Raw genomic sequence first — 25,310 nt, 5'->3', positions numbered from 1 at the left:
TTGAGCACATGGCAGCCTTGGGATGATTTATGATAAGGATATTGCACCAGACCACAACCCGGAGCGACTGAAGAAAGAGGAAAGTCAGGATATCACTTTCAACAGATGAATACTAAGTAGCTTAATATTATTGAAGCATTATTCAACAATAGAGGCCACCTTACAAAGGCCAATTTTAAAATATAAATGACGGTATTTGTCAAGGTTTATACATCAGTCTGAACTGAAAGCCAAGAGCAAATTATCTTACTAGCTCATGGCCTGGAAAAGTTTTTTACCCTGATTCAAGGACAAAAGGCCTTGTTCCAAAGTTTTGGGATTTGATATGGCTCATAATGCCTGCATATTTTCAAACCCTGTCATCAATAAACGAGCTGGAAAATACCACATATTTGTATCCTTGCTGATGCAATTTAATGGGTACACACAATGTGCCAGGCACTGGCTGGACATATTATTCCTAATTCCTATGCAGTCTTCATGACCCACATTCCAAATCACGTCTTCTAATATAACTTAATGTATTCACAAATATACTAGTATCATTTGTTAAAAAGTCTTTTACAAGAGCCTGTTGACGTTAGCAAGAAATCGTACCAATGCCCATAATGCATTTATATTTAGAAATCATTTTTACAGAACACAAAAGTGATTTATTTTATTAGGAAAAAAAATGCCCTATTTTAACACAAGTTCACTGTTTATGAGAACACATACTAAAAGAACAGTAACAAACTGGTCTTAGGAAGAAACAGTAAGATGACAGAAAACGATATACTACATCTTCGAGGTGCCTGCAAGCAGGCCCACTGAAAATAAACACACAACTCCCATCACCCACACACACAAATCTGCACAGGTTCAATTGGCAAACATTTAGAAAACACACTGGAAGATAAGGATGAACTCAACCCCATATGTACATCCACATGTGTATGTGTGTGCATGATTTTCCTTCATTTTACTCTCAGCTCAAAGAAATTCTTGATCTAAAATTATTTCATGCCTAGCTCTACACATAGGAAATATCATAAAGCAGAAGTTTATATCTTCCTGGGAGCTGCTCACTGGAAGTAGAGGATGTTTTTTTTTTGGTTGTCTCAGGGCAAAATCCACATACAAACACAAGTCGTTACACAGTGCCTGCCACGTAAGTGCAACATTACCAAAAAGCTTTATACAGCGCCATTTATGCTAAGTGACGAGTTGTTGATCAGTGCTTCCAAACTTTTCCAATACTTAGACATGGGGGAGCCAAAGGGTACAATATATTTAGATTTATAAGGAAATGTTTTCTTCCCACTGATAACGTGCTCCCTGAGGAAACAACAGCCCCTACAGGCACATGGTCTTCTGGTTAAATACTGCCACCTTCCAGGGTCCTGACACACAGGGTCGCTTCTATTGGACCCTACAATTCTCGCTGCTCTTGGACTCAGGGACAGCTTCTGGGCTGGGGGCGAGCCGGCTTCGCTTGGCCCTCAGGCCCTCCCTGGGGCTGTCGGCCGAACTCCTCTCAGGAAGGCTACTGACCCGCGTGGTGGGTTCTCGGAATGCAGTGCTTGAATCCGCTGGGCTTTGTTGAGCAACCTTGACCTGTAACAAAGCACCTTTGTTAGAAGTTTGAATCACACTCACATCTCTACAGTGTGAAAATAAAGTACTTATATGGCCAAATTTTAGGTTAAGTCCTTCTTCTGCAGATGTTGTACATTTTTACCATTTCCTCTTCACTCCTAACAGAAGCTAGGAGGGTGTCAGACCTGAACTCTGATGTGTCACCTTGCAAGCTTTCCTCAACACCTCTGATGGCCAAAAAAAAGGCGAGTATGACATTCTCAGATCAGAAGATAGGCTTTTTTGAGGGCAAAGATGATGTCCTCTTTATCATTACATCCCTAGTGCCCAAAATATGCTTGACTACCTGGCAAATGTTCAAGATATGCCTGAGTGAGAACCCAAACCAGCCTTCATTTGGCCTAAGTGGGCCCTTGCTGTCACCCAAATGAATGTAATTCAGATGCCTAAGACTTCCTTTTTAGGGTGGAAACATTACTCACAACGTTTAAAAGACCTAGAACCTATTCCTCATACAGCGTCATGTTAAACATCCCAGTTACATTTTTGTTTCCATACTGAACTTAGATTATAGCCGAATAAACAATAAAAGTCCAAATAAGAGTAAATCCCCTTTCTGATGCCCTGCCTTTCAAGAGAAAGAGGGATCTCAGAAAATGTGAGACATTAAGAAGCAGGCATGAGGGCAGGGTACCTGGTAGAGAGTCAAGATTTCTTGAGGTTTCCACAGTCGTGACAAAGAATACGGGATCAGGAAAGAAAAAGAGGAGCAAGATGGATGAAGGCTAGAAAAGCTTCATTTAATCCAAGTTAAAGGCCGGAGTGGAGGATTCCAGCAGGAAGATCTTTAAAAGGTAAAGAGGAAGGACATTCCTCACAAGGGCGACTCGTAGTCTGTCCCAACAGTGGGGAGGGGCTATGTGACAGTGGAGGACCCTGGTGACCTCCTTCTGGAGCAGCAGGAGAAGGGAATGGAAATGACTTCCCCATTTATATTTTCTCCATAGGAAGTACGTGGTTGTAAAAGGCAGCTAAATACTTTTCGTTACAGAAAACATGGTCAATCTGGCCAACAGATCAAATCCCTGGAAAGCCTGCCTCTAACTCAGATTATGTGCAGGACGCTTAAAAAGAGCAGCCTCTAAGGATCGGGACTTAGTGGAAAATTACCACTAAGTGGAAAGTTGAAGGAAAAAAAAAAAAAAAACAGAGTTTTACTGGCATTCTTTTTTTTTTTTTTTTTTTTTTTTTAAGTAGAAAGTGAGACAAAAGACAGGCATTTCCCGTGAACCCATCGGATGCAGGAAAGTCAGATCTTTGGGTTCACTATTTTAAAAAAGACATGGAGATAGAGATCATTCATGTTGGGAAAAGAATATTTGAGCCAGTAAAACTTTCTTAATTCCAATTAAATAGCCAAAGCCCACTGGTCAGCTTCTGCCTCTAGACTCTAATTTCTCTGATACTGAACTGAGGAAATTATAGTTTGTGATCAGCTTAAACTGAATTTGATCATCATGTGGGTTAGTAGGCCTCAGATCTGTCTATATAAGTAGATGAGGTCACCAAGTATTTAAACTATTAAGTGTACCCCTACCCTGACTGTCTCACAAACTCTGTCTGCAGCCACAGCGGCCAGGGCCCAAGCACATGGATGGCTCAGTGAAAATGAACCTCATTCATAGTAAGAAACACAAGGCCCCACTAGACTGCTGACCGATGCTGTGGTGACGGCATCACCATCATCCTCCACAATTTAGTGGCAGGTCCTCTGGCACTGACCACCAACCCAAGGTTCAGATCAAGTCTACAATCATGACTTGCTTGTCCCCACCAAACCATGAGCTCCTGGGCTTATTCATTCTGGAGACATAACAGAGAATGATCCTCACCTACTTTGCATCTTCCCCCCTTGAATCTGACAGATGTCACTAAAGGTCCTGCTAAATGACCAAGGGAAATGTCTCTCTCCGACCTCAGCCAGTCACTTCAGGCGAGGGCTCATAATCCTGAGTTTCTAAGCAACTGCTTTAGGAAAGAAACAATACCTTGGCTCTGTATTTTTCAAACTGAATGAGGAAATTTGCTTAACCAATGAGGCAAGCATTTTATAAGGTGACTCAGAAAATGCTGAATTAAATTAAAAATCAATAGGCTGGGTTTTGAAGAGTTTGCATCTAACCATGAAGTCTCCCGTGACCTCCTCTCAAGAGGAACCACCCCCATTCATTTGCAGAAGTGCACAAAAACTGCTTAGCAATTCATAACCGCGGGTGCCGGCTGCAGTCTGTAGCCGAAGCACGGAACACAAATCTGCAGGAAACCATGGTTACGACTCTGTACTCGACAGACTCCACAGCAGCGTGGAAAGCAGGCCACCTAGTGTGCAAAGCTCTTGTTCCTAGCTACTAAGTCTGAGCACCACATGGAGACTGCTTTTCCATCGAGTCCTCATAAAAGAAGAAAAAGAAATGACCCATGTGGCGATTTCATGAGATGGCTGCCTAAGATGCCTTTAAACACCTATTATTGTAATCACTTTAAGGACAACATTAGCAGCTTCGGTTATTCGACAAATAATCAGTTGAATTATCTGACATTGTATGAGACATGAAGCATAATCAGAACCTTAGAGTACTCACACTGCAACTCAGGAGGCAGGTATCTAAGCAAGGAATTACAATAAGTGAGCCACCCGAACAGGATGGAGGCACAGAGTACTATGTGTGCGTCAAGATTTTGTTTGAAGAGAGCTAAACAAGGTGCCTGGGTGGCTCAGTTAGGCATCTGCCTTCGGCTCAGGTCATGAGCTCAGGGGCCTGGGATTGAGCCCCACATTGGGTTCCCTGCTCAGCAGGGAGTCAGCCTCTCCCTCTGCTCCTCCCCCTGCTTGTGCTCCCTCTCTCTCCCCCAAATAAATAAAAACAACTTTAAAAAAAGAGAAAGAGAGAGAGAGAACCAAACAAATACTTCGTTTGATCCCCCAAAGTGTGAGACAAGCGGGAACAGATATTAGCATGTATCAAGGAGTGAGGAGTGGGTCCAAGTCAGTCACCCATCCAAGGGCACGGCGGCCTCCACCAGAACCTGAACCTGTACTACAGGTCAGGACTTATCTGGTGGTTGATAGCTTTGGTCAAGCTTGGAAGCTTCCCTCTTTAGGGACACTGGTTGCTTTATGGAAAAGCAGCTGTTCTTATGGCCATTGGAAAGTCAAGGACTCCTCTAAGATACTCTTAGTGTTTTGTTGTTACCGGCATTCAAAAGGTAGATCCAAATGTGAATGACTGAGAAAAAGAAAGGAAGAAAGAGGAGGTGACAGGGAGGATTTGCACAAAACGGGTCAATATTTCTAATACGAGTAATGGATGGGCCCATTTTAAGGAGTGAAAGAAAACCTCAGACCCTTCTTCTTTACCACTGAATTAATAAAAATTTTCTTAGAATGAAAGTTTTGAAAAACCTTAATACTAGGTATACATTCCTTAATGCTTACATCTCTCAGACAATAATATCACAAACATTTATAGATATATTCTTGTTTTGATGCAGCTACTCACCAATGTCTTTGTATTTCGGCATCTAAACTCCTAATGAGGACCACACCCACTCACTTAAAGAATTATTAAGTTACACAAATAGTGGTTACTACACTTTCAAAGCTTTGTCTGCTGGGTCAAGCCACTCACACTGCATTGTTACGCAAACTCTAACAAGTAAGCAATCAAAATATCCCTGGGTGGCTCAGCGGTTTGGCGCCTGCCTTTGGCCTAGGGCGATCCTGGAGATCCGGGATCGAATCCCACATCGGGCTCCCGGTGCACGGAGCCTGCTTCTCCCTCTGCCTATGTCTCTGCCTCTCTCTCTCTCTCTCTCTCTCTGTGACTATCATAAATAAATAAAAATTTTAAAAAAATAAAAATAAAAATCACAAGACTTTTAGAATTCTTAAACTTATTCCAGCAACTTCAAACAATGTTCCTGTGACCCTTTGAGAAACACTGGACAGAAAAGTGGAGGTGAGAGACAGTAAGTGTTAACTCTGGGCAGGTCAGATCTCTATAAACCTTACTTTCTTCTTTCTTCTCTAATACTACCTACCACGAGGGTAGGCATATACTTCGCATACATAACGCTCATATGCCTCATAGTATAATGGAACAAAGATCTGCAAAGCAAACATTCTGTATGATTTTTTTTTAATTTTTATTTATTTATGATAGTCACACAGAGAGAGAGAGAGAGGCAGAGACACAGGCAGTCACACAGAGAGAGAGAGAGAGGCAGAGGGAGAAGCAGGCTCCATGCACCGGGAGCCCAACGCGGGACTCGATCCCGGGCCTCCAGGATCGCGCCCTGTGCCAAAGGCAGGCGCTAAACCGCTGCGCCACCCAGGTATCCCTCTGTATGCTTTAAATAACATTTGCTGGGCCATTTGCATGGTGCATAGAGGTCACTGAGATCGTAGCCCTGCCATCAACAATCAAGACAGAGAAATGTGTCAACAGAGCTCCTTTCTTTGGATCTGTACAGAAATATTTGCTTTCTGTAAAGTAAAGGAGTAAAAAAGAAAGAAATAAGAAAAAAAGAATTAGCAGCTATTGGGGGGCAGTGGGGAGAGGGCAACAGGTTAGAGGGAAAAGCGTGGAACAAGCAATGCAGTGAGCAAGGCCTACAAGCAATGCAGTGAGCAAGGCCTGTGGTCAGAAGAAAGACGACCTCTTCAGCTCCTTCAACACACTGCTTAAACATGCTTACAAACCCTTTGAGTTCTGATCTACAATTTCTCCTCTTTTAACATTTTCCATCAAACCCTACGTGGCCTGTTGGATCAAGGAGGAGATTGTTGCTGCAGGGTAAAGTTTATCCTCAGGTCTGCTCACTACTGTCCTCGGGACTGGCTCACTTATGCTGCATGGAGAAGGGCGCAGTGTCAAACCCTTGCCCAGGCAGCACTGTCATTTCCTGGATTTGGAACGCCGGGTACAGGTTCATAGGAGTTACCTTCTGTGATCTGCTGCCACCAGCTGTTGGTTGGGAGGTCTCAGCATGATTTTCTTTGTTGAGACTTAGGGGGGACAGTGCTAACTTCTGTGCAGCCAGACGGGGGCTGGTCCGAGTCGGCATGGTTGTTCTCCGCAGGACATACGGGCTTGTCTTTCCTGTTGGGATATCAGCAAACCCTCGGGGCAAAAAACACTCACTGTCAACATTGCTAGGTCCGATTTTATCCACAGTGGAAACAAGATGTAGCAGGTAAAGTTTCCACAAATATGAGAGTAACTCCAGGAACATTTTCTGCTAGCCACAGCAGACGAGGGATTAACTTCACAGTTGACAAATCAAACAACTAACCAGTGGGTTCTCTCTTACCAGACACACAAGTAAACACAATGGCAAAAGACGGGAAAATAACATTAAACAGAAATTTTTTTCCCTGTTCTTCTTCTACGTGGATGTCTTAATTCTCATTTTTCTAAGATCTGAAGAACATACCAGCAAGATTTCGCATCAAATTTGGATGGGAGCTAAATAAAACAGAGGATCAAATGGGAAGGGAAAGCACACACACAAAAAGGCCAGCTCTCATTTAAAACAAGAAAAGGTAAAACGGTAACAGCCTTTGCCACTCAGGTGAGCACTCTCAGGCAGAGACGAGGTGGGGGCAGACAGCTGACCCCATAAAAGAGAAATTTCACCTTCTGCTCACACAGTCTCCCTCCACAGTGGAAATGAACATGATGCACATAAGAGGAGAGAGTCAATCCCAATGATGCTAACAGTGGGCATGTCACACACCCTCTAGAGTCGGGTTGTTGGCTAACTAAAGTAGCACTTGTTTTTGTGATTAACCCTTTAATTATAAATAAAGTAATAAATATACTTTATTATAAATAAAGCAACGAGAAAGAAATAGCTAACTATTTGGGGGTTTCTAAGGGCCAGAGTTACTCAGAACAGGGCTCCTCAAATCATCTATAGCAAAGAATAAGTGTTGGTATTTTTTTGAGCAAAAGGGGGAGGGAGAAGGGGTGAGTTCCAACCGGCTGTGGACTGATACTTCTGTATAACACAACAGGAATGAACCAAAAGAAAACTCAGGACGTGCTTGCATGTTGCTACAATGTCAAATCAGTATGAAAATTTCTCAATCTTTACTCTTGATTTCTGAACATGACTTTTTTTTTTTTTTTTTTTGTCGCAAACCAGTAATAAACTGTACCTAGACCAGTCCCAGTCCCTGGGCCACACTCTAAGGATCACTGGAATCAAATTAAAAAAACAAAAAGTGGTAAGTGGCTCCAGCCAAGGGGACCTATCCCCTAGCTCACCTCCTACCCCAGTGAGATTTGGACTAAAGGTGAAAAAGCTTAAAGAGTGTCCTTGATCTGGGGATTTTTCAGCACAGAAACATCATATTCCAAACAGGTCTTGAAATCTCCTAGCACGTTTTGTGCTGTAACATGAGTAACAAGATCCTTTCCCTTTTCTCATGCAGAAAGCTAAATAGAAATACCAATTTAAAGGTTGACTTAGACTTAGGACTCACTTAGTACTGTTGCACAATCGCCTAAAACATAAATGCTCCCATCTCTTTGTATGTGGCTTTTTATAGGGAATTTCAAAAGAACACAAATAATTCTGCTTTTAAATGATGCATACCTTTCTTTACAACTTCTGGAAGTCCCTCTGGCTCAAACTCAGTGTCTTTGGCCTCCTCTGCAGGGTGAATACCACTTCTGACTGCTTTCCTACTCTTTTTAGAAAATGTCTCTGGGGTAGAAGACGCTGTGCCTCCCCCATCTTCCCGAATTCCAGTGGACCTTTGTCTTTTGCCTGAAGCTGTATTTTGGCCGGATGATAACTTCTTTTCAGTAGCAGAAGGGGCTAGAGATGCTTCTGGAACCACTGAATTTAGCAAAGGAGAATTCTGGAGGTGAGGTTTAGACCGTGAACTCAAACGAGCAACCTGTGTCTCCAACATTTCTTTAGCTTTCTCTAATTTCTCATGGCTTATAAGCAGGGAACAGTACTTGTCCAGGTATTCATCTGCCTCCTTGGTTTTTTCCTCCAGAGTTTCTTTCAGTTCTTTCATCTCAGCCATTAGTTCCTCTGCATTAGAATCCACAACGGTACCTGTCAAGAATAGAATGGCACGCTGTATGTCACTTGACACTTCTCTAACACCAGGCATTGTAAAGCAGAAAACCTTAGTTTTTTTCTTTGAGGGCAGCCTGGGTGGCTCAGTGGTTTAGCGTCACCTTCAGCCCAGGGCGTGATGCTGGAGACCCGGGATGGAGTCCCACATCGGGTTCCCTGCTTGGAGCCTGCTTTTCCCTCTGCCTGTGTCTCTGCCTCTCTCTTTCTCTGTGTCTCTCATGAATAAATAAATAAAATATTACAAAAAAAAAAAAAAAGAAGAAGATTTGTTCTTTGATTTTCTCTTAGAGACGTGAGGGAGATATATCTCTATGTATTCTTATAGATTAAACAACTCCTGTTTGGGAGGGATCCTATCAAGGCATATACCCTAGTAGATTACATGACTTTCATTAAGATAGCTTAAATAAAATCCATCAAAATCTCAAATTATATTCCAGCTAACCCATCAAACTTCCTTGCAGTTCATATGAGATCGGATGAATTAATAGATCATATCCCCAATTTCTCCTGTCCATTCTTTCCATTGTAAGTGAATGAACAATAAAATTTGGTAAAGAACATGAAGTCTATTGGAATAGCTTTGGGAAACGGAAGAGGGCTAATCACAAGTCAAAAACAGCTCTGAAAACCATTTTTAAGCAATGGAAGAGCTGATGGACAAGTCCTTGGGGGATGCTTCAAAGGTGGGAGTCTTGGTCAACTTGTCACTGCCATGTTTGGCAATGAATCTACTGGAAAAACTCCCTTGATCCACAAAATACTCCAAGTACTCTTCTCAGCAGGGAAGATCCCTGCCCCACAGTGTGAAGCTGTGATCCAGAAGAGCCCCTCATCCTATACTTGCCATCAGCTTTCCACACAGTTAAGAGCATTCTATTCCAAAGATGTAAGTGGAAAAAAGTGCGAAGGACAGATGCTATTTCTTTTTTATTTTACCTCCATATCCAAACATACGGCCCCTAAGCCTTCCATTTAGTTGACCCACGAGGATGGGCCAAGGACAACCAGAATCAGTTGCTGATAAATTACCAATGCCAGCTCAGAATGTCAATCTGCCTTTGACGTAGGAACTATGTAAGTGGACATCCACACGAAAAACTCTTCTTGGAATAGCTCATTAGCAAAAAGTGCTGCCAGTTTTTTGTATGTTTTATAGAACAGAAGATGCAATAATTCTATTTTCAAAATGCAGACCTCATTCTGAATCCTATTAATCCTATGACCCCAAGCGGAGCATAAAATTTAAAACTGGAAAATGGAGAACCGCTGGAAATCAACACACAGTAGCAGAACAGAGCACTAAAAACGTTTCTGGGCCTCCACACCATTTGTGTATGACTTCACTAGTGGAAAAGAGCTCTGGCTCATGGCTGTGCCCAGTTAGTCCTACCTGTTTTCTGGTTCTCCTGTGTAGCTTCAAGGTGAGACAGCTCTTTCTGCAACATCTCTTTTTCCTCTTCCAGCTGTTTACAAGATTTGATCAACAGTTTTATTTTCCCTTGGGCACGTTCATTTTCCTTCTTCAACTGATTGGTATATTTTACGTGATCTGCCTACAAGACAAAACCCTGAATTTAAGACCCTGAATTTCTTTTTATGAGCATGTGGGAAAATAACCATGAGATGTCATTAAGAATCATATATTATAAATTTAAGAATTATGACATTCAAAATAAAACAATTCATCTTCTCTACTTGGTTTCCTATGTCTTTCCAGCAGACACTGTAGTTTTGTCACTTTCTGAATCTCGGCAAGCATAAATCTTGGTTCCTAAGATAGTGTTCTGTTAAGGAGCCCACCGTGTCTGGGTTTGTCCAATGGGAATCACACTTGGGGAGTTAGGGCGGGAGATACATGGGCATATTCTTGGTGGGTCAAAACTTCTCGATTATAGGGGCACTGGGGTGGTGCAGTCAGTTGAGCATCAGACTCGTGGTTTCTGCTTGGGTCCTGATTTCCGGGTCGTAAGACGGGAGTCTTAAGATGAGCTCCCTACTCAATGCAGAGTCTGCTGGAGACTGTCTCCCTCTGCCCCTCCCCTCTGCATGCTCACTCTCTCTCTCAAATAAATAAGTAAATCTTAAGGGGAAAAAAAAAAAAAAACCTTCTCGATGATAGAATTGTGTTTCCATTTATAGTCTGTGCTGTTGCATAATTTCAATACCCAAGATGGCATTTGTTTTGGTGACACCAAGTGAAGGCCAAATAATATTATGGCTTGCAATACAAACTTCAATTCTGCAGTTGTTCAAATAGAAAGTGGATAGAATGGTGGGAGAATGATAGCATCATACACTTCTCAGGAATACAAGTTCACAATTCCTTATCCACATCTGCAAATTCCAAAAACAGCTCAGACGATGATTTAGAGGAAAAACCTGACCTGAACAGATACAGAGGTATTTATATATAGTCCTAATTTATTCCGCCTTGTGAGGATAGTCATACATTTTGTTGCAGAAATATGAATTTGATTATGAAGTATTACCCCATACCTTGCTGGGATATTATGTAATATATGGCACATGCATTTTATTATGCAATATCTAAAAAATGCAGACTTCTAAAATAAGCTAGCTCCAAGAGTTTCCAATAAGAGATCATGAACATACAAAGGCAGACCAAAATATTAAAAAAAAAGAAAAAAAAGAAAAAGAACCTGAGCATCACATTCATGTTGCAGGAAGATTTCATTCTTTGTACATAATTTCATCTTGAAATAATATTAGCAGTGTTGTGGTAAATCTACACTTTCAGAATTTTTATTTCTGACTCCAACCATAATTGGATTAGAGATCCATTTAATTCCATTTCAACAGTGCTTATTAACTGGACCTCATTAAAATTATATGCAATCTGAATAGGCTCAACTAACAATGAGCTGTTTTGTACACTACACACACACACACACACACACACACACACATATACATACAGACATTCTCCACGGTAGAATTGTCAAAGATCAGACAAGCAGAAAGCACACCTAAAACTAAAATATCATTATATACCAATTTTACATCAATTTTTTTAAAAGGCAAAAAGTGAGTAAATAAAAAAGTAGACCTAGAGCTCTCCTTTCTGTTATTAAACCTAGTGTGTCTCATTTTGTAGCAGCAGAACATTATTGATCATGAATGTTATTTTGACCTTCCTTAGTTCGTATTTTTTTTATCAGTATATTTCCTTCATCTTGAGAATTATTTAAAAGCTACAGACAAAAGAAGTTTACCCCTACTTTTCTGTTTGAATGTATCAGATAAATGGCATCAAAACGTTTACAGTTTAAACCACCTTTAAGTAAAGACCTTTGTAGATATTTATCCTCCAGGTTCATTATTATACAACCAGGATGGTATTCATCTTATGAAAAATATCGTAGGGATCAAAAAGCCTCCCTTTCTAAGAAGTAGAATTACTACAGCATCACCTTTAATTGAACAATCCTAAGACTACTGTTCACCTCTTTTTTTTTTTTTTTTTTTTTTGGAAAAGAGAACGTTTATGAATCTTGCATGGAGAGAAAGATGGAGAGAAAGGAGAATGTACACGACCAAGTGCTCTGGCACAGCTTGACCTTTCCATGACCCATGGGAAAAGTGGGTTTGGCAGTGAACCTGGAGACCAATCAAGCAAGACTTTGGAATTACCCACAAAATTATTATCTACAGCTGGAGAGGCCTGCCTTAATCTGCTATCACTTTGATCTTCATGTCCCTCTCAAAAAAGTCTTTTACCATCATCTAATTTGAGAAGATTCACTGAGCAATGCATAAGGTTTATCCTAGCTGTGAGACCACAGATCGTCCACTGATTTTTAAAAATAACTCAGCAGAGAACTGTTGCTTTTATTTTTGACTACCCCGAAAAAAAATCTACATAACAATTTAAATGAAAGCATTAAGTCCACATGAAAAAACCACCATTATCTGTATGAATCATTCTAAGTTATGAAGTAATGAAAAATGAACATACCTTGGTTTTCTTCAATTCTTCTAAAAGCTGAGTGGTAGCTTTCAAAGAATTATTGAGTTCTTCTTTACTGGACTTTAAGAGATCAATCTCTGCCTTCTGTGAGCTGAGACATTCTTCTTTAGAAGACAGTTTCTCTTGGTATGTCTGGATTTCCATTTCGTACTAGGGTGGAAAAACATTACCTTAGCCAGGAAGCTCAACTAAAAAAATTGCAAGGAAAACAAACAAGAAAACTGCTGTCCCAAGGACCATTTCAAATAGTCTTCAGGATTCCGCTATTATTCCCTTCCAAGATGGAAATGATATTTTAAAAGCTCACATCATAAAATAAGACCTGTGTGGTAACTGGCAAAGACAGGGCAGGTAATACGATGGGACCCTTCAGAAGACTGTACTGTGTAATAATGTAGAATGTTGACCTTCTTACAAAAACTGTCTCATTAGGTCAACACACCACTTTCTGGCTCCTCCAGGAACCAAACCCCATGTTTTTACCTGTTTGTTTGTATCCAGAAGCAAAGCCTGATGTTTCTTTTCAGCTTCCTGAAGTTGTAGCTGATAGTTAGCTATTTCTTCTCGAACTTTCTCTTCCTTTTCCATCTGGTCCTTGTGTATGCAATCCAAACTATTCTTCAACTCGCTATTTTCTAGCATGAGCTCCTTCAATTGACCCTAATGAGAAAAGTAAAACAATTATGGGAAAATAATTAGGAACCCGGATATATAGCTTTAGGAAATACTGAGTACTGAAATGAGAAAGAGAAGAAAAAAGAATTACAGATAAGACAAAAACTATCTAGAATAGTGCTATAACCCTTAGTGATGCACTCACCTGAAACTTGACTTCACCTCCAATGACAATTTCTTCTGCTCCAGCCCAATCACCCCCAAGGTCACATCCACTGGGACCACATACTCCGAGAAATCTTTAGCCAAACTGCTCTGGATCATACCCTCGTAGGCTTCCAGGCTCACTTATTAAAGTGCTTGCACTGCAGTAATTCCTTGACCTCGTCCACAGCACTCCTACCATCCCTACCTTCAAACTCAAGCCCCTCCAGACTTATGTTTTCTTCCTTGACCAGTTTCGGTTCCATGTTCTATCACCGTGAGAGTTTTCCTCCAAATGCCCTCACCTCTTTTGCCACTCTCTCACTCTTCACTGTGTGACCGAGGTAAAACCAGTGCTGGAGGCACCTGTGTTCTCCAGGCCTGGTCCCAAAGGATGGTTTGTACATGTGTTTCTACACACACAGTGTCCACTTCCTCATCTCCGCTGACTCAACCCCTCCAACCTGGCTTTAGCCCACATCCTCTTCAGATAGTTTTCCACGGCCTCAGCAACCTCCACGTTGCAAATCCAAGGAGCACCCTTCACCATGTCCAAGCTCTGACTGGTATGTGAGGCTGCTGACCACTGCTCCTTCCCTGAGACAGCCTCCACTCCTGGCTCAGAGGAAGCGACACTGCTGGCTAGCCACTCACGCCTTCTCATTCTCTTTGCTGGCTCCTCCCCCCTCCATCTTACCTTGCATGCTGAGGTCTCTGCACCTAACTACCTTCTCTTCTCCAACTGTATTTTCGACCATTCCCCTCATTTCTAACTACTACCTATATTCCAAACCAGCCACCCTAAGTCTTCCCTTTAAACTCCAGCCTCATGTATTTTGGCATTCCTTTAGATTTTACCATGACCCTCCTTCCTCTCCAATCTATTCTCATGTCATTTTCTTTCTCACCATGGCTTCCTTTCAACTTCAAAAAATAAAAATAAAAAATAAAAAATACTTTAAAAACTAAGATTTTTCAAATCTCAGAGATATTGCCACTCTGCTCTCTAGACCTAGAAGCTTCCTTTCTCTGCGCTGTTCCTCGCATGGCTGACTGCTCATCCTGCGTGTGACATTCTCTGACCTCCCTACCTAAATTAGGTTGGTCTCTACCCCTACACACCCCACTTCCCAATTAGTCTGCAGTTAAGAATCTGGTCTGATTCATTTATAGCACTTGATAGATTATGATCATCTTATACATCTCCTATTTAATGATTTATTGTGTGTCTAGACTGCAAGCTCTATGACTACAGGAACTACAGCACAGCTCTATGGACTTGAGGCCAAACACCTAGCGTTTCCTTTTAGTAGAGCCTATAAACCAGATTCAAGTAACAGTAGAGTTGGGATACTCCCAAGCTACTCGGTACCAAAGGAAACTCCAGCAGGTGCAGGACTCAAATATCATTCGTACGAACTCCTTCCCCATGCGGCGTTGCCAGAAAATTCCTCAAGTCAACTGCCGAGATTAGATGCCAAACCTTTTTGATTTTCCTAAGATTAAATACTGCATTTAAAGTACAGATTTCCCCAACTCCTTACACAGGCTATTACAAATAGCATTTCAACCTTCCGTGATTGTTCGGGGTCACCATCACAACTCCGTCTTGTTACCCTTTCCTAAGTGCTACCCGGGGATGAATGTGCACAAGGATGTCAGGGATATACGAGTGTTCACTGCTTAACTAGGCTTGGCAAACAGGTTTCGCTGCACCTGCCAGCCCTGCGTGCATGGTAGCTGCTATGTGGGACTCAGTGTGAAGAGATTCAGGAGGAACGGAGGGCATGAATCAGCAATGTCTGCTCTGGAAACAGCAGTGAGGGGTGGCGGCCCAGATGCTGTAGATTGGCCACATGAACCCTATCCTAAAATAACATCCCAAGACTGCTCCAATTTTACATTTCTCTGTGACTTCCCGTTACTTTCCAGTTCTTAGCGAGATCAGGGCATCTGTCTCTGGCAGCGTTCTGGCTCTTAATCCGAGGCAGGCTAGAAAAGCAGATAAACCTGTTGGAAGCTGCACAAAATCCATCTCTGATGTGAGGTACTGTAGTACCAGACTCGCCTGTTATGAAAAAAATATTTGGGCTCCATGATAGGAATTCTCTCAGGGCTGCTTCTGGGCTCCCAACAGGGCTGGAGGGTGAAGATGGGTGCAGGTCTCATCACGCCCTAAGTGCGGGGCTACTTTTTTCAAAAGCTAAAAAGAGGTTTGGCACATTCCAGGTCTGACGAGAACAAACAGGGGAGTGTGCACACTGCATCATCAGGGGGTCATGAGCGCCTCTCAGTTCAGGAACTTACCCTGCTGCTATTTATTTCCTCCGACATTGTATTTAATTCTTCAGTTAGCCTATTTTTCTCTCCAATAAATTCTTCTTTCAGCTCCGATGTCTTCTGTGCCATCTCGTGCATTTCCCTCTGTAGCTCAGTCTCCTTCCCGGTCATCGTGTTTACCTGAAATTTCATCTTTCATTAGGATCTGCCTTGGGTCGCCTGTTTTGTGCAAATTAATCACTTCGATACAGCCCACTCCACTTCCCTTTCACCTTCAGTCATAAGGTGGGACCGGGCTAATCCTCCCTGTACTAATCTACTCAATTACCATCCTCAAAACCTACTGGCAAGCTCACCTTTTCTTCACAGCCAAGATTGAATAAAAGACAGCAATGAGGAAAGCAATGACAAGGAACGATAGTATTACTAAGTCTTAGGATCCTTCATAAAGGTATTAATTTATATTAAATATAAACACCATAGACTATTGTCTGAGGTGGCGTCTTATATTTTTTATCAATTCTGGGATCTCTACTAATCCTCTGATGCCATGCTAATCTGCAAGAAACATGCCTAGGATTAGTTAAAACCAGCTAAAGCCCTATCGTTTGCATTTGCCCCTGACGTTGAAAGAGCTTGCCAGAAGTTGCCAAGTTATCTCTATCCTACCTGCCATCTCTTGCAAGCTGTCAAAACTTGAAATTCCTGGAAAAAAAAAAAAAAAAAAAGAAATTCCTGGAAAATATTATAGAGCATGATTGATCCCGTTTTCTGGACGTTCTTTTTTTTTAGTATTTGTCCAGTAAAAACTGAATTCGAAGCAATCCTTTCCCAAGATCAATATGTAGGCCTGGAAAGCAAAATCTTAACTTCTCAATAACCGAGCCCCTTGATGGCAGGTTTTCCCTTTAACCTCCAGCTAATAAAACAAGGTTGCACAAAGAGAAGGTATAAAATGGGCTGAAAGCAGAAAATCCCCAAGACATACCCTGGGAGGCATGAGGGTTCTCTTGGTCACTATTATATCAGAACCTTTGAAAGTACTTTCTCCTAAAGGCAAAAAGGTAGGGCAGGGGCAGTGGGGTCCCCTCCTGATCCTCACTCGTATCTGTTATAGTCTCCTTGGCAGCAGCTCCCAACTGGGTATTGGGAAGCTGCTACTCTAATGTACTATAAGAAAGAGAACTATAATTAGAACCAAGAACTATGCCTAACCCAAAGCTTCTCCCACGTTCAGATGCCATACCAAAAACTCGGGCTAATCCACACAAGTGTCTCATGTGTGTCAAAGCCAAGAGACACTGGTGTTGGAGCCAACTCAAATGTTCACAAAGTTCAAGGCCCCACAAACCTAAAACCTTTACAGGGTTTGGTCCCATACTGCAAACACCATCCAGAAGCAAATAAAATTGACACAGGGGTTTCCCTCCCTAAAGACTACCTATTCAAGTGCAGAGAGTAAGCCACTTACTTTTTCAATGAAGGATACGTTTTCCATTTTTGTCAATTCGAGCTCTTTCTCCAGGTCCTTGTGGGATTTCTGCAGTGCTTCCAAGGTGTCCTGCAATGTGTCATTTTTGGATTGCAGCACTTGGATCTTCTGCTCCAATTCCACCATCAGATTTTCCAGTTCTACTTTTTGCTTCTTCCAAAGTTGCTGCTCTCCTTCCACCTGGGACAGTTTGGAGGCAAGCTGCTCTCGGTCGTGAATTTGACTCTTCAGCATGTTGATTTCTTCATCCTTCTTCTTTAGCTTCTGTTTGTCATCTTCTACTTGTTGATGGAGGCTGTTTGCAGAAGACTGCACATTAATGTAATTATTCTTGGCCTCTTCAAGGCCTTGTAGCAACTGAGCCTTCTCGTGTTCAAGAGCATCCACCTGACTACGCAAATTCTGTTCCTGGGCCTTCCAGGTGTCTTGGTCATGACACAAGGCTGCCATTTCCTCATTTAGCTCCTTTAATTGTGTCTGAAGCATCCCCACTGCAGTTTTAGATTCTTCACTCATCTGTACTTTTTCTTGCTCTTTTTCTTGCAAGAGATTTTCAAAGGAAGAATTTAAGAGTTCTAACTCAGATACCCGTTCTTGCTCTTTTTGTAATTCTTTTATCATATTCTCTTTTTCTGACCTTATGTGGACAAGATCTAATTCCAAATCTCTAAGATTTTGGGCCATCTCTTCTATTTTTACTTTTAGAGTCCCTACCTCTGCTTTGGAATTCTCGGCCTCAAGAACCACGCACTCTTGGTTTTTCCCTGATATCTCTAGTTCTCTCTCAAGGCTCTCCACTCTATCCTTAAGCAAGCTGGCCTGATGTTCAGTTTCCTTCAGTTTTCCTAAGACCCGGAGCTGCTCCTTTTCATCAGCTTCTAGGCGGGCTTTCAGCTTTTCAGTGTTGTTTCTCAGCTGATGTATTTCCTGCACCAAGGGGTCCAGACTCTGTTCCTTGACCTTCTGGATTTCTTGGTCATGACACAATGCTGCTATTTCCTCATTTAACTCTTTCAACTGTGTTCGGAGCATCTCCAAGGCAGCTCTAGATTCTTCTTTCATCTCTATTTTTTCTCTCTCCTTTTCTTCTAACTGACCTTTGAATGAGGAGAGCAATGTATCTAATTCAGACACTTGACCTTGTTTGTCTTGTAGCTGTTTTATCAGATTTTCTTTTTCGAACCTTACCGTGACAAGGTCGGATTCTAAATCTTTCAGGCTTTTGGTAGTCAATTCCATTTGTGTTTTTAGGGTCTCCACCTCTGCTTTGGAATTCTCAGCATCAAGAATCACCAGCTCTTGGTTCTCCTCTGACATCTGCAGTTCTCGTTCAAGGTTCTCAATTTTATCCTGAAGCGCATCTGCCTTTCGCTCGCTCTCCCTCAGTTTCTCTAAAACGTGGAGCTGCTTCTTTTCATCAGCCTCAATGCGGATCCTCAGCTTCTCAATGCCTTTTCTTAGCTGATGCACTTCCTCCTGAGTGGAGCTCAGCCTCACTGCCACCTCACCCTTCTCCATCAGCGCGCCCTCCAAAGCCTTGGCGACGGTCAGCTTCTCGTGTTCTGATTCATGCAGTCTGGCCTGTAGGCTTTCAGATTCCCTTGAAAGTGATTCTTTCTCTTTATTCAACTGTTCAATTTGGATCTCCAACTCACTTTTTACCAAAGACAGGGCCTGTGAGTCCTTTTCCAAACTCTGTAGCTGCTCCTGGAGCCGAGTGTTATCTTCCAAGAGCTGGGTTACATCAGAGGACAATCTCTGAACGAGCTGCATTTTGTCCTTTACCTCAGCTCCAGCCATGTCACTGGGATGTAGACATTCATCTTCACGAGATTCGAGCTCTTGTATTTTCTGCTTCATCTTTTCAGACATGAGATCCAGTTCTTTCTTTTCTTTTGACAAAGTATCTAATTGTCCATGAAGCTGGTTTCTCTCACTGGTGACCACAGAGAGCTCTTCTTCAAGGCAAGTTATAGCTTTCTGCTTATTTTCATTATCTTTTACTAAGTACAGCTTCTCGGTCTGAACTGTCTCTAACTCCGCTTCCACAGAGAGGGCGTGATGCTCGATGCTACCTTTCTCAGATTTGATCCTCTTTAGCTCATTTTCCATATCAAGAAACCGCTCTCTCCAGTTGTCATTCACCTTGGCCACATTATCTTCAATAACTGCATGTGACAATTTATCTGCACCTATTTCTAAATGAGAATTGAAGCCCTCCAAACTTTCTGTTCTCTGGTGTAACTCCTGGTTGTCACGAGAAGAGGATTCCAATCTTTCACTTAAATTTGACTTTTCTTTCTTGAGTTCCTCAACTATTTTTTCTAATTCTACACATGCTTCCATTTTGGTGGTTATTTGTGCTTCCTGTAAACCCAGTTTTGAGTCCAAGTCTCTTATTTCATCTAGTAAACTTTCAATTTTTTTGTCACGTTCCTCTATGACGTGGAGCAACCTCAAATTCTCATTTGATGACTCTTTCACCTGCAATTGAAGATTCTCAATGGTGACTTGAGTCTCCAGAAAATCAATAGGTACTAGAGCATTAGGACCAGAAAGTGACAATTCAGAAATGTCTAAACAGCCCTGTGTTTTGTCTTGCACTAGGGTCTCGTAACTGGTTTCTGGGGACTGTTTGCTAGACCATTCGCCTGTGAATCTGACTGGACTGGTCTTGGTTATTTTTTCCATCTCTAGATTGAGGTCCTGCTGAACACCTTCTTCACAGATCTGATGAATGTCACGCTTTGGTGTTCTCTCTTTAGTTTCCAAAGTATATTCTTCTGATTCTTTTACATCACAGCTAGTGTTTCCACCCCGAAGAGCCTGTAGTTGTAATATATGAGAATTCATTTTATTTTTCAAAAGTAACCAAAACAGAATAAGTAGGCTTAATTATTACTGTATAGTAACTGGCTTCTTGCCTCTGCTAAACACATCTCTTTTTTTTTTTTTAAATGGCTTATTTCCCACCCCGTCTCTTCTCTCCATCCAAATATCCAACACAAGTAAATAAACGTTCGGTAAGTGTTCTCCACAAGGCAAGGCACTGGGTAAGGTATTTATTATGAAGACAAACCCTTCAGACCAGTTATTTGATCATCTGAATTGTAACATATTTAAATTGCATAATTTTTTCTTGTTAGAAATATTCTTGGTAGCCTAAATATAAAGTTTATTTAAGGGATTATCAAGTAAGAAGCTAAGAAAAGTCCACATAAAATGTTCAGATTCCATCTTCAGCATTTACGATATTCTTCACTCAGAGAAGGTTTCATGACCAGATCCCCAGTCCAAGGACTTAATCACAGAACCAGCACTATCTATATCCTTGGATAAATTACACATCTGGACCTCACCTTCTTCTCATCTGTAAAATGGGGATCTACTGCTGTGACTACAACGACTGTCCAGTCACCACCTAACCCGCCTACCTTACTGAGGCAGACAGAGTGAATCAAGTGAAGTCATCGACTTTTCAGCACTACTACTTTAGCTGGTAGACTAGAAAGGACAAAGTTATGACTAAACAATTTTATAGTCCATAAAGAAAGAGATGTCTCTTTAAATGACTGGTAACAAATCATAGATTTGTATCAGAGCAAATTGGTAAGAAAACTATTCAGTAATATGTAATAAACTCCTCCATTTAGTTTCATGACTTTAACTCTGTAATATTAAAATGGTCTGAAAAGAGCAAGGATACTTAAAATTTGATCACATTGTCATCCATAAGCTCTAATTTAATACTTAACTATGGAGTTTTTTAATTCACAAAGAGTGAAAACAAATACAGGTCCTGAAAATGACTTTCAGACTATAATTTTCTCCAGGAGACTTTAAAAAAACACCTTTTAGTAATTTCCCATATAATAAAGTATGAGCGGAATCATTAAAGAAATTTACAACCCCCTCTCCCCCAATCTGAATCAGGTTTACTCATTTTTCTAAAGTTGTGCTTTGTTTAGAAAACAACAGCAACAAAAAACTTTGGTGTATTTTGTTTGTATACCTTTGAATTCTAAAAATTTTTTAAGTCTGATTTAATGTAGATTTCAACTCAAACATTTATCAAGTGCCTCCCGGGAATGTAACTAGAGAAACAGCATGTAAATCCCATATACTTACATCTTCTAGGTCAGTGCCAAGCAAAGACCGAGAACTTAAGTCCAGACCTTGTAGCTGGAGGCGTGCTACTTCGAGCTCAAATGAGAGGTGTTCAGTCTGTTTCTTTTCTGCTGCCAGCTTGGACTCCATCTCCATGGTCACACTTGTCAGCTTCTGTTGCCACTGTTCATTTTCTGACAAATACTGCTTTCGGAGAGAGTCGAGCTCTTCCCTTTCAGAACTTAATAACTGTTCAAGCTCTTTAATCTCCTTATTTTTCAGAATCTCCTGACTTTCGATTTTGTCTTCTAGTTTTTTGAGGGATTGCAGGTACATCTGACATTGGGTCTCAAGGTCTTCCACGCTCCTCCCTGGCGCAGATAGAATTTCTCTTTTGGTCAGATTCTCTTCCTCCGGACTACAGCAAGACCCTTCTTCTAGATTAGACTGGTTTGCTGCAATAGTCCCATCTAAATTATTCAAAAGCGAGGCTTCCCCCGTCTGGTCCAAGAGGTCTTTGCAAAAAGAAGATTCTCCCAAACTTGTAAGACTAGGGCTGTCAGTAACACAAGAGAATGACAAGGACAGAAAATGCCCTGCCTGAGGTTCTGGCATCTCCTCCTTTACCAAGTCACCTTGGAAGTTTCTCAGACTTGTTGACAACATGGAATTTTCAGCCTTTAATGCATCCACATAAGACTGTAGCTCTGACATCTTAGAGCTCACTTGACAGTGCTGATCATGTAAAATTTTGTGTTCACTTTGTAAAGACAAGAATTTCTCCTGTAATTCAGCAAAGTGCATTTGGACTTCTTTGTTTGACAATGTCAAGTGCTCATAGCAATTACGGTCATCCAAAGGATTTAAGGACGCACCTTTCTGCTCATTCTGTTGTTCGCCAGATTCACCTTCTGCCATTTCTTTCTCTAACTCACCTTGGAGAAGGCCACTTTCATCATTTAGTATTTTAACTTCGTTTACTAGTTTCTCCATCACCTCTGTCATTTTACTAGTTGCGGTGATACATTCTGATCTTGAATCATTCAGCTCTGACATTAGCTCAAGCTTTTCGACCTGCAGCATCTCACACATCTTCTCCAGCTCACTCAGCTTGCTCATTGCTGCCTGTAGAGAGCACTGCAGATGTGCATTGTCATTTTGACTTGTTGACAACTCATGAAGCACTGAAATATATTTTTCTTCCGTACCTATGTCACAATCTTTAGGGCTACTAAGTTCTTGTGACTGAGCGTCTTGTTGCAAATTTCCAGGTTCTAAATCCATTGGAAGTTGAACATGACATTTCTTTATCTCACTCTCCCCTTTCACAGAGTCACTAACTGGTTCTGCTTCTAGAATTTGATGCTCTTGTTTCGTCTCCATTAACATCAGGTGCTCCTTCTCTTGTATTAAGGAATTAAGTTCTTTTTGTATATTACCTTGTTCTTCCTTTAAGGTCATGATTTGTTTTAGACCATCCACCTCACTCTTGGAATTGATATGGATATCTGCCATCTCTGATCTCAGATCTTGCTGCATTGCCCCCAATTCTAGAACTAGATTCTGGTTTGTTTCCTCAGCTAATGCTAATTTTGTTACAAGTGCTTGGTGCTCCCTTGCAAATGTTTCCTTTAAATGTTCCAGTTCCTTTTGCCTATTTTCACAAGCACTAGTGCATTCATTTAACAAGCATTCTAACTCAGAGTTCTTTTCTTGAGTTGCTTTATACTTTTCACTAAGATCCTCAAATGCACGTCCTGTTTCTTCACATCTTTGTTGTAAAAGAAGTCTTTCTTCCTTATACTGATTGGATAACTCTAAAATGCTTTTGTCTCTTTCATCTATACAGTTTGAAAAACTCTCACTTTTTTGGAGTAAGGTAATCTTCTCTTGATTTAAGGTTGCATTAATTTCCTTGAGGGTCTCATTCTCTTGGGCCAGATCTTCAATTTCCTTCCTGTTTAAAGAAATAGTTGAACTCATTTCTTTTTTCTCTGAGCTCAGGGTTTCAGACAAAAGTTGTAGCTCCTTTAGAGATTCTTGAAGTAAATGGTTGCTCTTTTTTAATTCCTGAATCTCTGCTTGCTCAGTTTCTAATTTTTCATTCAAAAGCTGGAACTCTCTTTCCTTGTTCTCCAGGGCAACTAAAGTTTCAGCAAAAGCATTCTGATGAACGGAAGAGTCTTCTTGTAGCTTACTAATGCGTTGACTTGTTTCGGCCACAAAGCTTTGATGCATCTGCTCTGCCTTAATGAGATTTTCTTCTATTTCTCCTCTAATTTGCACCAACTCTTGACACTGCTTTTGTAGATCAGAGTTCATCTGCTTTTGAGACTCTAATGAAAATTCAAGAGATGTGACTCGATTTTGTAAGACAGCTGAACTTCTTGGACTTTGGTCTGCTTCTAGATGGCATTTGCTCCTTTCTGAAGGCATGCTTCCTTGTTCTCCAATTATATTTGCAAAGGAATTATTCATTGCAGATGACTGTTCAAAAGCCAAGAGACTTCTGTGATGAGCCTCATTTGTCACGAGAGAAGAATCTTTGGGTTTTAGCAGATCCTGGAGACTCTCATACTCAGCTTGTAAGTCTTGGTAACGATGGTCTTTGTCAATTACTTCACTAGACAGTAACTGAAGCTTGTGTTCTAGATCTTCGACTTGCCCAGTAAGCTCAGAAATCTTCAAGCACATATTCTCCATCTCCTTCTTATGTTTCTGATCGGAGAACTCAGCTTTCTGTTGTAGATCTACGTAAGCTTGCTTCTGTGTCTCTACCTCCACAGTCTTGCTGTCTATCACATTGTGAAGGTTTCTGATCTCAACATTCAGATTTTCACTTTCTATCTCCAGGGTTCTTACTTTCTCATTGTATTCGTGACTTTTTATTTGTTGTGTCTTGAGACAAGTTTCCAAGTGATTCACTTTACTCTGTAAACTCCCCTTTTCTGATTCTAGCTGACGTAGAAGTTGTTCGTTTTCACTTTTCCAATGAGCAAAGAGAGTTTTCTCTTCTTTCAATTCTTCATATTCTTTCTTTTTTAACTCCAAAGCAATCAGTAAAGCTTCGGATTCTTTCTCTAGTTTGCTTAACTTATCATTCAGTTGTTCAATGTGATGCTCCCTTTTCTTCAAAAGGTCTTGAGAGCAATCTCGCTGCTTTTCCAGGTCAGCCAAGGCAAGCTTTAGCTTTTCTAAAGTCAAGGAATTCTCTTGCTGATTAATTTTGTCTTGAAGATCTCTTAACATGGTTTCCTGAAAGGCGTTCTTAGCTACAAAAAAAAAAAAAAAAAAATTAGTTATCATGGTTTTAACAAATACTTATTCTACAAGAATTCTTAACTCTTAAAAAAAAATCCAAACAAACTAACAGCTTCTCAGGCTCTATAAGAATCAGGCATGATTGCCTGGGTACCTCCTGGAAAGCAGATCACCCGATAATCATCTCAGCTTACATAAAGACAATGAGGAAATGGTCCTTATAAGGATTGTAAGACATTTGTTCATCATCTTTCTAAGCAGCTAATAAAGTGTTCTGCATAGAACAGTAAGGAGTTAGTTATTTTCCTAAGCACTTGAAACTTTTTTCTTTTATATGTTTACAGATATGTGTATTTTTCCCCTTCTGAAATACTTATTCAGAGAAAGAAAACTGTGAAAAGAACAGCATTGAGATGGAAATATTCTATTTCACTACAAAGTAATTCTGATTTCCCAGAAAAGTGAGCAACCATTCTACCATTTCAGCCAAAAATCCACAGGATTGGGCTTAAGTACAAAATAGGAAATGATGCTGTGTCTGAGGAACTCTAGGCCTATATGTACTATTAAGGAACAATGTCGCCCACATCCCGGCCTCTCACATAAGTGCCTATGTGAGTG

General features: G+C 41.0%; 1 protein-coding gene across 3 annotated transcripts in view; it reads right to left on the bottom strand.

The window, feature by feature from the left end:
- Positions 1-630: 630 nt before the first annotated feature.
- The window catches only part of CENPF (centromere protein F), a 63,558-nt gene continuing 38,878 nt past the window's right edge, over positions 631-25,310 (bottom strand). Inside the window, exons 12-21 of one of the 3 annotated variants that reach the window (XM_049112102.1) lie at positions 21,450-24,700; positions 17,301-20,147; positions 16,499-16,534; positions 15,857-16,009; positions 13,214-13,390; positions 12,719-12,880; positions 10,133-10,295; positions 8,242-8,715; positions 6,583-6,761; positions 631-1,596 (exon numbers count right to left, since the gene is read on the bottom strand). In XM_049112102.1, the coding sequence (XP_048968059.1) occupies positions 1,402-1,596; positions 6,583-6,761; positions 8,242-8,715; positions 10,133-10,295; positions 12,719-12,880; positions 13,214-13,390; positions 15,857-16,009; positions 16,499-16,534; positions 17,301-20,147; positions 21,450-24,700 (7,637 nt within the window). In that variant the 3' untranslated portion in view covers positions 631-1,401. The remainder of the gene's footprint in view (positions 1,597-6,582; positions 6,762-8,241; positions 8,716-10,132; positions 10,296-12,718; positions 12,881-13,213; positions 13,391-15,856; positions 16,010-16,498; positions 16,535-17,300; positions 20,148-21,449; positions 24,701-25,310) is intronic. The other 2 variants (XM_049112103.1, XM_049112104.1) reach the window with 2 other exon arrangements.

The sequence above is a fragment of the Canis lupus genome, chromosome 7 (assembly GCF_003254725.2).
Source record: "Canis lupus dingo isolate Sandy chromosome 7, ASM325472v2, whole genome shotgun sequence".
Lineage (NCBI taxonomy): Eukaryota > Metazoa > Chordata > Mammalia > Carnivora > Canidae > Canis > Canis lupus.
This window is presented reverse-complemented; position numbering and strand designations above follow the sequence as displayed.